Source organism: Sphaerodactylus townsendi, linkage group LG06 (assembly GCF_021028975.2).
Source record: "Sphaerodactylus townsendi isolate TG3544 linkage group LG06, MPM_Stown_v2.3, whole genome shotgun sequence".
Taxonomy (NCBI): Eukaryota; Metazoa; Chordata; class Lepidosauria; order Squamata; family Sphaerodactylidae; genus Sphaerodactylus; species Sphaerodactylus townsendi.
Genome location: NC_059430.1, coordinates 6,279,022 through 6,293,987, shown reverse-complemented (window position 1 = coordinate 6,293,987; position 14,966 = coordinate 6,279,022). Strand labels below are relative to the sequence as shown.

Sequence of the window (14,966 nt, the reverse complement as noted above, 5' to 3'; positions counted from 1 at the left end):
CTGACTCTGGGCCACGGCCTCTTCAGACTACACGGGGAATCCTCAAAAACCTCCCTGCATGCTGACAGCTAGCAGGCCTGGAAGAAAAGTACTAGCTAAGTCCCTTTCACCCAACATCCTTGTTTTCTACGCCCAAGGAAATTTTTTGTTTGGAGGAAACATTCTATTATGTTTTAATTGCCTGTACATATTTTAATTCTGTTTTAAAATTTGTTTTAATGATAAGCACTGGGGGAAGTGGATTACAATCGTTTTAAAATGTAGTTTTTATCATGCACATTTTAAATTGTTAGTCACCTCAGTGGCCCTCATAAGGGCAGAAAGGCGGCATGCAACTTTTGTAAATAAACAATCAATAAAATTAGGTGGGTCCTCACACGCTATCAGCCGAGGCATCAAACTACCCCTGCTCCCCCACATCTCCTTAGAACATGTGCAGAGAAGGGCAACGAGCATGATAGAGGGATTGGAGCACCTTCCTTATGAGGTGAGGCTGAGGCGTTTGGGACTCTTTAGTTTGGAGAGGAGACGGCTGAGGGGGGATATGATTGAAGTCTATAAAATTATGCATGGGGTAGAAAATGTTGACAGAGAGAAATTTTTCTCTCTTTCTCACAATACTAGAACCAGGGGGCATCCATTGAAAATGCTGAGTGGAAGAATTAGGACTAATAATTCCGCAGGGCCTGTAAAACAGTTCTGTTCCACCAGGCCTTTGGTGAGGCCAGCCACGGATCCCCCCTCTAGGATGCCCTCGTGTTGCGTGCCATCATTGGCATGCCTGATACACTATTTAATCAGTACTGTCCCCTCCCGGCCTTGGGATCGGGCGCCATATATTATTGCTGCTGCTGTGTTTTATGGTTATAGATTTGTAAATTGTTTTAAATTACCTTTGTTTTTATGTGTACAATGTTGTTTTTAGCCTGCTGTGTTTAATGTTATTATGTATTGTTGTTGCAGGCCTGCTGTACACCGCCCAGAGCCCTTCAGGGATGGGCGGTTTAAAATCTAATATATATATATATATAATCTTATATATATACATATATATATATATGTATGTATGTATATGTATGTATGTATATGTATGTATATGTATATGTGTATATATATGTGTGTGTGTGTAAATGAATGAATGAATGAATGAATGAATGAAGGAAGGAAGGAAGGAAGGAAGGAAGGAAGGAAGGAAGGAAGGAAGGAGGAAGGAAGGAAGGAAGGAGGGAAGGAGGGAAGGAGGGAAGGAGGGAAGGAAGGAAGGAAGGAAGGAAGGAGGGAAGGAGGGAAGGAAGGAGGAAGGAGGAAGGGAAGGAGGCAAGAAAGGAAGAGAGGAAGGGAGGGGAAGGAGGGAAGGAGGAAGGGGAAGGGAAGGAAGGAAGGAGAAGAAGGAAGGAAAAGGAGGAAGGAGGGGGAAGCGGGGAAGGAAAGGTGCTGTAGGAGGCAGGAAGAGCAGGAAGGCAGGAAGGCAGGGAACGGAAGGAAGAAGGAAGGAAGGAAGGAAGGAAGGAAGGAAGGAAGGAAGGAAGGAAGGAAGGAAGGAAGGAAGGAAGGAAGGAAGGAAGGAAGGAAGGAAGGAAGGAAGGAAGGAAGGAAGGAAGGAAACATTTCTTCACGCAACGCGTGATTGGTGTTTGGAATATGCTGCCACAGGAGGTGGTGATGGCCACTAACCTGGATAGCTTTAAAAGGGGCTTGGACAGATTTATAGAGGAGAAGCTATTAATCTGGACCCTCCTTGATCTGAGATTGCAAATGCCATTTGCAAATCTGTAACAGCAGCCCTCTCAAAGCAGCAAATGCCATTATTATATTGCAAAATCTTTCAAGGTGTTCGCTCGGTGGCAAGACACGCACCCATCTAGAATGGATTCTCGGCAGCAGTAGAGGTTATCAAACTTCTGTTTGGTGACTGAGTCATTGACGTTCATCGCCGGGACGCACAGCTTGCCTGCCTTGGAGAGCTGGTACAATCTGTTGTAAGAAAGATATTTTAAAAAGGTGCCAAGGTGGTCAAAGCTTTCCCACAATTCCCATCAATGGTCTCCTCCAGCCGGTCAGTTGGCCAGCAAGGTAGATGTTCCTGGATCAGAGAGAAGTCATTTGGGCTTGACCTCGGAGAAGCTGGCTTTTGCCTCGTGATGCACCGAGCCCCATCCAGGCGAACGACACAAACTCATTTGAAATTAAAAGAGTTGCGGCGTGCGGCACTCCTGCCAGTGTAATCACTCAAAGAACACTCAAAGAACACTCAAAGAACACCACTTTGCTGGCTGCACACACCAGCGACTAACACACGGTCACCCTGAGTCCCAGATGATACATTATTCTTCCCAGCTGGGAATGTGCGTGGATACGAAAAGGACCAAGATGGAACCTGCACGCGTCATCTGCAGAACAGAGGACAACAGGCCAGGGGTGTCAAACGTGCAGCCTGGGGGCTGGATCCGGGCCCCTGAGGGGGCTTATCAGGCCCATGAGCCAGCAGATGCAGGCCCACACCCCCACCCCTGGTTCCGATCTGGCACTGCCTCGCAGGTCTAATAAGGGGGGATATGATTGAAGTCTATAAAATTATGCATGGGGTAGAAAATGTTGACAGAGAGAAATTTTTCTCTCTTTCTCACAATACTAGAACCAGGGGGCATCCATTGAAAATGCTGGGGGGAAGAATTAGGACTAATCAAAGGAAACACTTCTTCACGCAACGTGTGATTGGTGTTTGGAATATGCTGCCGCAGGAGGTGGTGATGGCCACTCACCTGGATAGCTTTAAAAGGGGCTTGGACAGATTTATGGAGGAGAAGTCGATCTCTGGCTACCAATCTTGATCCTCTTTGATCTCAGATTGCAAATGCCTTAGCAGACCAGGTGCTCAGGAGCAGCAGCAGCAGAAGGCCATTGCTTTCACCTCTTGCACGTGAGCTCCCAAAGGCACCTGGTGGGCCACCTCGAGTAGCAGAGAGCTGGACTAGATGGACTCTGGTCTGATCCAGCAGGCTTGTTCTGATGTTCTTATGTTCTCAAGGCAGCCACGCCATCCTGCTGCGGGCCGGCCAGTCTAGGTACCCACCGCCTGCCCTGGCCCAGCCCAACCAAGTGATACTCATATCACATCATCTGCACGGCCCAAAGCTGGGATCCTGAAGCCACGGACCAGGCGCTGCTTCTGCCACATTCAGCCTTTCACAAAGCGACATTCTGAGGCCCCCGAGTCCAAAGGAGCCTGAAGTAAAGCCCCAGGCTTCAAAGCGGGAGCTGCCTCCTTCAAGGGCTGACCTCGATGCAAGGCACGTCATTACCTGTGCACGCCAGTAACACTCTCCTCTACAATCCCCTTGATCTTCTTAAACATGTTGGGGTATTTCTTGTAAATCCAGTGTGTAAGATCTCCACCGTCGTCCAAAATCTGAAAACGGGACAACGGACATGTTACCACCAAACCGCTTTGCCAGGCAGCTGGGGGGGGAGGGGGGTTCTACCTTGGTTTGTGTAGCACATAGGTGTCAAAACAAGCAGGGGATGATGGGAACTGTAGTCCATAACATCTGGAGGGCCACGAGTTTGACACCTGTGGTGTAGCAGGAACACCCAGGTGCTGGCAAAACAGCAAGAATTGGGGAGACTACCTGGGTGTTTTGTCAAAGGCTTTCACAGCTGGAATCACTAGGGTGTTGTGAGTTTTCTGGGTTGTATGGCCGTGTTCCAGGAGCATTTTCTCCCAAGGCAACCGGCTTCTGCGGGGCTTTCAAAGGCGCCTTGCTCCCCAGCACGGCAGGGGGGCGAGTCAGGGTCATCCGGTGGGCCGAATGTGGCCCGTGGGCCGTATAATGCCCAGGTCTGGTCTAGCCACTCCACAGGAGACGTGGCTCTTCTGCCCAAGCCACTGGTGGCACCCACGAGACTAAATGGCAAGACCAGGTTTTATTGAACGCTCCTTGTGAAGTGGTACAAACAGGGGAGAGAGAGGGAGGGGGGCTTCCCAAGCTTAAGAAGGGCAAAACAGCGGATCGCTGGGTGGAAGGGATGGATTTGGGAACCGGAATTTCAAAACAGAAAAGCAGAAACGCAAAAATCAAATTTGTTCGAAAAGAAGCCGTTTTCCCAGCACCGTACGTGAAATCCTGCTGCCCAACACAAGTTCTTCCTTAACATGCGATCCCCGTGGAGCGGGATGTGTTGACTGCATCTACTTCCCATGAGGGATTCAAGAAGGTTTGTTGGCCAAGTGAGGAAGAGCCGGTGCTCTTCCTGGTTGCTTTTCCAAGGGTACTTTTTTTTTTTCAAAACCTTTATTAGGCATAGAACCAGAGTGTGTCATGAATTCCAAATACAATAAAAAGATCATTATTGCACAACTTGCAGTACACAGAGTAAAAATGTAGCAACAGCTTCAGAGATTTCAGCATTAGAGTTATTTAGAAGCTTAGCCATTTTTATCTTATCAGAAAGGAGCATAAATCCTGTTGGTAATACAGTTCTCAAATCAGTTCTGATGTTGTTGTATTTTGAATGATGAAGCAGAATGTGAGAAAGTGAATCAGTTGTATTAGGACAGAAACAACAGCAACGCTCATTTTGTGGGATATTAGAGAAGCGACCTTGAAGATGTACTGATGGAAAGGAGTTACACCTTGCTCTAGTCATGACCCATCTGCAATTGTAATTAACAAGATGTTCCAGGTATATGGCAGGGCTAGATTTCTGAGGGATAATCCCAAAGCATATTGGAGAGCAAGAGCTTTGCGCTTTGCTCAGGAGAAATCGATATTCTTGATCGAATAATCTAGACTTTAAGCGATGGTAAATCTCCGGAGCGGTGAGCATTTGTAGGGCCTCCCAAGAGAAGCCCATCCAAGGGTACTTACTAGTGGGCATTCTCTCTCACGAACTTCTTTGCCAACAAAAGATCTGGAAAATTTACAGAATGAAATGTCTGCTGAGATTCTGAGGGTGACCCGGACCTTCGGCACCACATTTGGTGCTTTCTTTCCGGGTTCTTTTCCCGTACAGCTGCAGCACACAGTCTCAGTCTCAGAGGCCAGAGAGGCAGCTGAATAGATTTCCTGCCGTCAGTGTTATAGATGTATTGTCGAAGGCTTTCACGGCTGGAATCATTGGGGTGCTGTGTGATTTCCGGGTTTTGGCCGTGTTCTAGCAGCATTCTCTCCTGATGTTTCGCCTGCATCTCTGGCTGGCATCTTCAGAGGATCCTCTGAAGATGCCAGCCACAGATGCAGGCGAAACGTCAGGAGAGAATGCTGCCAGAACATGGCCATACTGCTGGAAACCACACAGCACCCCAGTGTTATAGATCTTTCCTGCAAAGAGGTTCCTTGCAGATGCCGAAGCCTGCGGGAGCAGCTCTCGCTTTCTAACAGGGCTCAGGGCATCAAGAGGTTTCTGGGAGAAGCCTGCCAGAAACTCAAGGGACCGGGCCTAGAGGGAACGCTCACCGTTCAAACTGCTGGGCACAAACGTGGAAATACGCAGCGCTCTCCCTCTTCGGGTGGGGTCGGCCTTGCCTTGCCCGGCTAATGAGGAACGGCTTTGAACTCAGCCGTGCAGAAGCAGCCTGACATAAAAGGTTAGGGACAGACCGGCAAATCCCGGCTGTCAAATGACATTTAAAAAGATCAAGGGACCGGAGAGGTTGGAGAAAGCCAGCAGCAAAGCAAAGGTTGGCACTAATCGAGGCTCACACAGCAGCCTTGAGCTTATTAATCCCTATTTAATTAAGAGGGTTGCATAATCTTTTTTTCTTAAAAAGAATGGGAGCCCGGCCCCTCCGGGCAGGGCTCCCGCACGCCCTACTGGGAAGGACGGCAAGAGGACACCTAGCTCCTAAGGAGGCCCCAGGATGACCTTTCTCAGCGACAAGCTCTCCCGATTACTGTGTCCGGCAATGCTCTGGCAACGCTTTGACATTGCTAGCCAAGGATTGACCTGGGGCGTACAGACTGCCGCGGTGGTTAAGAAGGCCCAGCAAAGACTGTACTATCTGAGACTTTTAAGGAAACAACAACTGAATGGACAACTCCTGGTGTCCTTTTACCGCTGTGCTACAGAGAGTGTCTTAACCGACTGCATCTGTGTGTGGTTCTCCAGTTGCACAGTGGCGGATAGGAAGGCGCTCCAAAGGGTGATCACTACTGCTCAGAGGATTATCGGCTGCCCTCTCCTCTCCTTGGAAGAACTCTATAATGCCCGAAGCCTAAAGAAAGCCCAAAATATTCTGAGACCCGTCTCATCCAGCACACTCTCTTTTTGAACAGTTGCCATCCGGCAGACGATACAGGTCTATCAAAACTAGGACCAAGAGGCTGAGAGACAGCTTCTACTCTAGAGCTGTGGCGATGCTGAACTCCGCGGCTTTGTGTTGATGTGTTTGGGGCTGTGTAGGGATGGGTGGAGGAAGGGGAAAGGGAGGGTGTGGTATGAGTCTGAAATTGTGTGCATCGAGGAATGCTGCGTTGTGCGTGCACAATGACAATAAAATGCTTATGCTTATGGGGGGGTCGTGGTTAAGAGTGGTGGACTCTAATCTGGAGAACATAGAGTTGGAAGAATCCTCACTCCTCCCTTTCTTTTTACTCTCCTCCTGCTTATCCTTATGCTGTTTGTTGATGCTGTTTCCCTGTTTGATTATCGTGTGAGCTTGTGTGCTTGCATTGTGCACTTCTGCACATGACTATTTTTTTTTGCTTTCCTCTTTTGTTAAACATATTTTGCAGCCTCACTTTTTATATCCAGAATCTTATCACAGGATTATTCCTTTTTTTACAACTCTGCTGTGTTTTACTCTGCTTGGAGTAAAGTTGCTTGGAGCCCTTGCACAAGCACTGCTCTCCCTGCTAGGCAGGAACAATACTGGGGATCTAAGATGGCGTCCAGCCCTTTACAGGAAGTGAAATTGTTTAGTCCTGCCTCCCTGAGATTAGGTTGGAAATCACCCATCCAAGATGCCCGAGATCGCCTCCAGGAGAACCGGGCACTTTCAGTCTTTGTATCAATGTCAGCCTGCGGAACGGGGCCGCGTCTGCGTTCTGTGCCCTGCCCAAGGCTCCGGGGGCAGCGAGAGGCAGCCGGGCGTCGCTAACCAGATGACTGCTGGCTTCTCATCCTCCCTCTGCTCTGCCACTCACCATGTTCGGCTGCCACCCCTCCACATTGACGCAGCGATCGATGCACCACCAGAAGTCATCCTCCGATTCCCCCTTCCAGGCAAAAACAGAAAATCCTGTGTGTGCACGTGAGAGAGAGAGAGGGCGAGAGAGCGAGGGAGAGAGAGAGAGAGAGGTGGTCAGGGTCATGGATCAAGCGTGTGTGCCGAATGACAGCAGGCAGAACAGGGTACAGGGTGCTACAGACACGGACGACCGCAACCACTGAACATGGCAGTCTTCTGAAATAGCAGCTGCCGGTTCCCAGCTTCAGGGTCTCGATCACTAAAGCGAACGAGCATCACCCACTTTATGTACAATTGCGAAAGGATGAGGAAAATCCACACCTTTGAAATCCTCTCAATTCCCCACTCCCGCCCCGGTTTCTACGCAAGGGGGTGGCTTCTCCGCAGCCCGCTGTTTGGCCTCTCTAGCAAAATTTCTAAAGGAGATCCTCCTGGGCGTCCTCCGCCTAGAGTGTTCTCACAGACACGAGACCAGAGTGTGGTGGAAACCACTGCCACAGGGCTCCGGTAGCATGAATGGGGGCCCTCTTCCGAGAACCACAGGCTGGCTAATGGGGCTAGCAACCCCAATCCATGCCAAGAAGCCTCAAGCAACACGCCATGCTCGTCATCACAACGGCACAAGGGACTATAGCTCACCCCTTCAGCAACAGCATTACGTGGCACCAGTGGTGGGATCCAAAAATTTTAGTAACAGGTTCCCATGGTGGTGGGATTCAAACTGGCATAGTGCCAATGGGGCTGGGTGGGGCACGACAGGGCGTGGCCAGGCATTCTGGGGTGGGGCATTCCTGGGCAGGGCGGGGCTGAGGCAAGGACACAGCTGCTGCGCCGGTCCTTGGGCGGGAAACGAATGCACGCAGGCGCAGGCTGCCACACACGCCGGTGCACTTCCTGCTAGACTGCTTCAAGTTCTGTGCGCTACTGCTGAGAGGAGGGGCATAACTAAGGCAAAAATCACGTGGCAAAATCACCGATTAGTAACCCCCTCTCGGCACACACAAATAATTAGTAACCTACTCTTGGGATCCTGTGAGAACCTGCTGGATCCCACCTCTGCGTGGCACGGAAAACAGCGAGTGCCAAGCCACACTTTGACAAGTGGCAAGCTCCTTTCCTTTCCCCCAGAAGCGTCCCAGTCTCCCATCCAACCACTCCTTGGCCACTCTACTGCTGATGTTTTTAAGAGAGGTCCGACGAGGAAGAGGCCAGATCCTTACCGCTCTCAGCCAGGGCGGCAGCCACTTCATTGAGGGTGGAGTAGATGTTGCAGGCAGCCCACCGGCACTGAGCGCCCAAGGCACCGAGGGTTTCCATGAGAACCTGCACCAGAGCAAAAGTAGAGTGAGCCGGGCAGGTGCGCTCGGCATGGCCTGGGCTCCCTTGGATTTAGAGCAGTGATAGCGAACCTTTTTGAGACCGAGTGCCCAAACTGCAACCCAAAACCCACTTATCTATCGCAAAGTGCCAACACGGCAATTTAACCTGAATACTGAGGTGTTAGTTTAGAAAAAACTTTTGGCTCCGAGGTGTGCATTACTCAGGAGTAAGCTTGGTGGTAGTCGGTGGTTTTGCTTTGAAGCAACCGTGCAACTCTTCCAACGGGTGAATCATGACCCTAGGAGGGTTTACTCAGAAGCAAGCCTCATTGCCAGCAACCGAGCTTACTCCCAGATAAAGGATCGCGCTTTAGTTCTTTGCGTGAAAATCAGTGGGGTTTAACAGCGCTTAACAGGGTTACCTACACTGCTTCCCCAAAACTAGGTCTTCGGTTTAATGCTAATAATCAAGCCCAGCGGCCCAGGCCAGCCTAGATGTGTGTGGGGGGGGGGGGGCACTCTGTTTGCGTGTGCCCAAAGAGAGGGCTCTGAGTGCCACCTCTGGCACCATAGGTTCGCCACCTCTGGCACCATAGGTTCGCCACCTCTGGCACCATAGGTTTGCCACCACTGCTTTAGAGGGAAGGAGCTTCATTCCCAGAGGGAGACGGGACTCTCTGTTGGCGAAAACAGCAGTGGCAGGCAAGACTGTCCACTGCTAATTGTGCATTGTGTTTCTTAATGCAAGGAGTTCGGCACATCCTTGGGCATATCTTAAGCATATCTTGAGCACAGAGGTTCTCTGGATTAGCAGAACAGGGACCTGAGATTTCTCCTGTCTTACATGGGGCTAAACTGAGCCCTTTGGGGATGGGCAAGGTACAAATATAAGAAAGAAAGAAATACTCCCAAGGAAAGAGGGAAGGGAGAAGTCAGGGCTTACCGCAGTCTGGGCAGTGATGTGCGTGCAGCCCACGATCTTGGCTCCCGCCAACGGCTTCTCTCCCTGAGCCCGTTTCCTCAAGGCCATAAGAGCAGGCATTTCTAGAAGGAAGGGAGAAATTTATTTTAAAAAAAAGATGGCTCCCAAAAGCCACAGGAGGGGAGCAGCAGTGGCGTAGGAGGTTAAGAGCTCGTGTATCTAATCTTTTTTTTTAAACCATCTTTTTTTTTAAAGGAGATTGTCAGGGGCTGACAATCTCCTTGCCCTTCCCCCCTCACAACAAACACCCTGTGAGGTAGGTGGGGCTGAGAGAGCTCCGAGAAGCTGTGACTAGCCCAAGGTCACCCAGCTGGCGTGTGTGGGAGTGCCCAGGCTAGTCTGAATTCCCCAGATAAGCCTCCACAGCTCAGGTGGCAGAGCGGGGAATCAAACCCGGTTCCTCCAGATTAGATACACGAGCTCTTAACCTCCTACGCCACATGGACATTGTTGGTTTAACAATTACATGATTATGGACTTGAGAGAAGGTCGTCTTGTAATAAATGGTTACATGAATTGGATTTAAAGTGGAGATATATGTGTTATGGAGATATAATCTAATAGCCAACAATTTGGCATACTTTACAAGTATGCTTGAGCCAGCGCCTATGTGCCACGCGTGTTTGTGTATCTTATACAGCTTCCCACAGGGAAAGAACAGGACACGTGGTGCTTGGATCGGCATCGTTCCCGTGTTGTGTGCTGCTGTGAGCAGAAGCTGAAATCAGACCTAGAAGAATGTGGGTGTTGGAGCATAAGGTCATGGAATCATAGAGTTGGAAGAGGCCTCCAAGGGCCATCTAGTCCAACCCCCTGCCATGCAGGAATATACAATCAAAGCACTCCCGGCATATGTTCATCCGGCCTCTGTATAAAAACCGCCAAAGAAGGAGACTCCACCACTCTCAGAGGCAGTGAATTCCACTGTTGAACAGCCCTGACAGTCCTAATGTTTAGGTGAGAAAGGAGGGATATAAATCCAACTCTTCTTCTTCTATTCTGAAAGAGAGCACAGGGAATAACGTCTCCTTCTGCTCAGACATACGACCATAGAGTGTCCGGGGGGGTGGTGTGGGGGGATATCCTTGGCTCCTTTTTTCTTGTCCCATTTTAGTTCCCCAGAAGTGCTGCATCAACCACACTTTTGCAAGAGAGCTCAAGGGGGCTCCTGGCGGCAAGCACAGGCTTCTCCCTTGCTGTCTTTTAATAGCTGCCGCGCAAGATTTCGTTGCCGTGCAAGTTATTTCGTTGCTGATGTTTAGAAGCATGTCCCGATAGGGGGACTGTCACCTGCTGCTGGGCAGACTAGGCCCCTCTATACTGCAGCGCCAGGGGAGAAAAGGAAGACGGAGGAGAAAGAGGAGCAGAGGCTGTAACAGGGACAGAAGAATGCATCCAAACATTAAGAATCCCGCCTTGTGCTGACTCCTTGCCCGGGTTAAGATCTTATAAGCTTAGCGACAAGAGAGGGGTTTCAGACTTTACACAGGCTGATACCCCAGCATTTCTCTGCTGTTCATCGACTGTGAAGGCAGAGTTGCCAACTACCAGGCAGAGCCTGGAGAACTCCCAGAACTACCACCGGTCTCCAGAGATCAGTTCTCCTGGAGCATAGGTGTCAGACTCACGGGCCCTCCAGATGTTATAGACTACAATTCCCATCATCCCCTGCCAGCATCATGCTGGCAGGGGATGATGGGAACTGTAGTCCATAACATCTGGAGGGCTGCGAGTTTAACACCTGTGCCCTGGAGAAAATGATGGCTCTGGAGGGTTCATGCTGCTGCATCCTATTCCCGCCGAGGCCCCACCTCTCACCAAATCCAGCCTTCCGCAGGTTCCACCCCCAAATCTTCAACTTGCTTGATTCACCCAAGCCCAGGCCCAACTTGCTTGATTCACCCAGGGCCAGTGACAACTTGCTTGATTCACCCAGGCCCAGTGACAACTGCCTGGCAACTCATTACTATTTAACAGCATGGAAACCAGTGTGGGGTAGAGGTAAGAATATCAGACTGGGGTTCACACCCCTGAGAGCCAGGGTGGTGTAGTGGTTATGAGCAGGTACACTCTAATCTGGGGAACCGGGTTTGATTCCCCACTCTGCCACTTGACCTATGGAGGCTTATCTGGTGGCTTATCCAATACCAATCCAATCCAATCCAATCCAAAGCCTTTATTATCCAATACATGCCAGCTGGGTGACCTTGGGCTAGTCACAGTTTTTTGGAGCTCTCAGCCCCACCCAACTCACAGGGTGTTTGTTGTTGGGGTACGGGGTAAAGAAAGGAGATTATAAGGCCCTTTGAGTCTCCTAACAGGAGAGAAAGAGGGGGTTTAAATCCGAACCCTTCTCTTCCTTTATGATGCATGGGTGACCATGGACCAATCACTCTTTTTCAGCAACTCAGAGTTGGCAACCCTATACGCCAGGAAAAGTTTGAATGGGCGCCCACCGGGGCCAAGAGTTCTTTGTGAGCTGAAAGCCAACCTCCTTACCCTGTTCGGCGATTTCGATTTCGCGGCGCCCAAATTCCGCCTGCTTGATGTTCTTCACACAGAAGTCGCTGTTGCCCTTGGAGTTTTTCTGCTGCTTGTCCCGGGGGGAGGTCTCATCGTCGGAGCTGTCTGTGTACGAGGCAGCTGCGGGAGGAAGACAGGGGCTGACTCGCTGCCACGTTAAGCCAAGCAAGGGACCAAAATAGTAACAACAACAACAACAACAACAACAACAACAACAACAACAACAACTAAAAACCCCTCCCTTGCATGCCACCCCTCCCCCTCCCTTCACTAGGGTGGGTGGGCCATGTCCAGATGCCCGGCCCCCTCCCCCCTCCCTTGCATGCCACCCCTCACTCACTCACTCCCATCCTCTCCCTCACTCCCTCCCTGCAAGCACAGAATTTGGTTGACTGTTCTGAGCTGAGGAAGGATGAGTGGGTGATCTGCCCCAAGTGGCGTAGTGGTTAAGAGCAGGTGCATTCTAATCTGGAGGAACCGGGTTTGATTCCCCGCTCTGCCACCTGAGCTGTGGAGGCTTATCTGGGGAATTCAGATTAGCCTGTGCACTCCCACACACGCCAGCTGGGTGACCTTGGGCTAGTCACAGCTTCTCGGAGCTCTCTCAGCCCCACCCACCTCACAGGGTGTTGGTTGTGAGGGGGGAAGGGCAAGGAGATTGTCAGCCCCTTTGAGTCTCCTTACTGGAGAGAAAGGGGGATATAAATCCAAATTCTTCTCTTCTTCTTTGCATGTCAATCTTCAGTTAAATCAAGTGGGGAGCTGCTACCAACCACAGCAGACGACACTGAGCTAAATGAACCAATGGTGTGAGGGTTTACTGTTTAGTGTGAATGCAGAAGAACTTGGCTTTCTTGTCCGGCATATCTGGCTGAAAGGATCTCCGGTAGTAGCTATTGGGGAAAACACCATTTCCTGAAACACTGGGGAAGACTTTCATGGCCGGAATCACTAGGGTGTTGTGGGTTTCCTGGGTTGTACGGCCGTGTAGGAGAGAATGCTACTGGAACATGGCCATACAACCTGGAAAACCCACAACACCCTGCAGTTCGGATAATTATGACCAGTGGTCCTTCTAGTCCAGCATCCCTCTCACGTAGTTCCTTAGGGAAAAGGGGCCGAGGCCTTCATGATTTTAAAAATGGAATTTGAAATGCTTCCAGAAATCTATTTGTTGGGACTGTATAGAAATAAAAAACTTACCTGTCATTCTAAATTGTTAACCTATATAGCGTCCTCGGCTCGCATCGAGTTAGCAAAGCACTGGAAGACACCACAGATACCTTCTATAACGGACATATGGTACATGTCCGTACGGACATATGGTACATCAAATTATGGACATATATGGATTTAGATCTGCTAACTGGGACAGTACAAGCTAAAGACACACAAGAAGACTGGATATTACTGAAAGAGTTTTTTGAGACAATATTTCATGTATTGTAAGATTAATGTAAGATTTACAAAAGATTTTGGTTAACTCACCTGTTTTGGTTTTCCTACAAGGCATGTTGACTGAGTATAATATGTTTAGTTAAATTAAAAACTACAAGTGTGGAGAAGCTAGCAAGTGTTATTATAGTTAAAATGGACGAATAATAGTGACGCCTGGTTGAAGTTGTAACTGTTTGAATATATGTATGGTTATAGCAAGACAAACCCTGGTAAGGGGTACAATTTATATATTTCACTATTCAAATTTTTTAAAAATGTTGTTAAATGGTTATTTGAATGTATTGTATAATTTGAAATTTAATAAACATATTAAAAAAGAAGAAGAAGAGCCCTGCTGGATCAGACCAGTGAGGGTCTATCTAGTCCAGCATCCTGTTTCATACAGCGGTCAACCAGTTCCTCTGCAGGTCCAACAACAGGGAACAGAGGCTGAGGCCTTGCCTGTATGTTGTCTCCTGGCACTGGGACTTAGAGGTTCGCTGCATTTGAAAATGGGGGTTCCCTTTAGTCACCATGGCTAGTAGCCACCACTAGACTTCACTTCCATGAATCTGTCTAACCCTTAAAGTGATCTATGACTGTGGCCATCCCTCCAGCCTCTGGCAGTAAATTCCACATCTTTATCTGTGCAAGGAAGGGCGTCCTGAAACCGCTGCCCATTGGCTTTGTTCGATGCCTTCATGTTCTAGTATTTGGGGACAGAAGTTCTCTTTGACAGAGAACCGTTTTTTCTAAACTAAAACCTCCGTATTGTTGGCACTTTGGGATAAATAAGTGGGTTTTGGGTTGCAATTTGGGCACTCGGTCTCGAAACGGTTCACCATCACTGTTATATATAATCGAAGTTGCTTCCCCAGCTAAAAGCCCGCCTCTCACGTGGAGGAGTGGGGAATCGAGCCCACTTCTCTAGATTGGAGTCCATTGCTGCTAACCACCACACCAGGCTGGCTCTCAGGGGGAGCTTTCCCTTCCACTGAACCCTCCCCACAGTTCGGAAACTTCATGTTTACCTGAACGTCGAGGCCGAGCTATACAAGAGTCCAACCTGGATGACACCTGAGGCACCAAAGGACAACTACAGCTCTCCTCGGACTCCCTCCACAGGGACGCTCTGGGGTCCATTCTCTCTGCCCTAGGTCAATAGCCAGAGGCCCTTGTGGATGCCGTAAGCAAAGCAGCCATGCTCAGGGGACAGAGATGAGTCACAGACTGTAATTGTGACCTGGGGTTCCAAAGGCCAGACGGAATTGAGGGCTGTGCCGGCTGTGCCGTTTCCATTGACCTTCCTGTGCTGGGCCGTCTTGCAGAGGAAGGGGAACCTGGCTCTGAAGGACTGGGAATTCAGTTCTTGCAGGTACCTGGTCGGACACAATTCCAAACTCCCTCCCGCTAGCTGCATTTTTTTACTGGCTTTTTGTATGAAATGGCCGGAGAAGACAGCGCCTCCCCACACTTCTCTACCTCTTTTAAAGGGGAAGGCCAAGGATTCACATTT

At 49.6% G+C, this 14,966-nt stretch overlaps 1 protein-coding gene across 2 annotated transcripts in view; it reads right to left on the bottom strand.

Moving 5' to 3' along the window:
- The window catches only part of AHCYL2 (adenosylhomocysteinase like 2), a 133,957-nt gene that overhangs the window by 17,660 nt on the left and 101,331 nt on the right, over positions 1–14,966 (bottom strand). For both annotated transcript variants that reach the window (XM_048499943.1, XM_048499944.1), the window contains exons 3-8: positions 11,990–12,133; positions 9,452–9,552; positions 8,410–8,512; positions 7,146–7,240; positions 3,303–3,409; positions 1,858–1,974 (exon numbers count right to left, since the gene is read on the bottom strand). In XM_048499943.1, the coding sequence (XP_048355900.1) occupies positions 1,858–1,974; positions 3,303–3,409; positions 7,146–7,240; positions 8,410–8,512; positions 9,452–9,552; positions 11,990–12,133 (667 nt within the window). The remainder of the gene's footprint in view (positions 1–1,857; positions 1,975–3,302; positions 3,410–7,145; positions 7,241–8,409; positions 8,513–9,451; positions 9,553–11,989; positions 12,134–14,966) is intronic.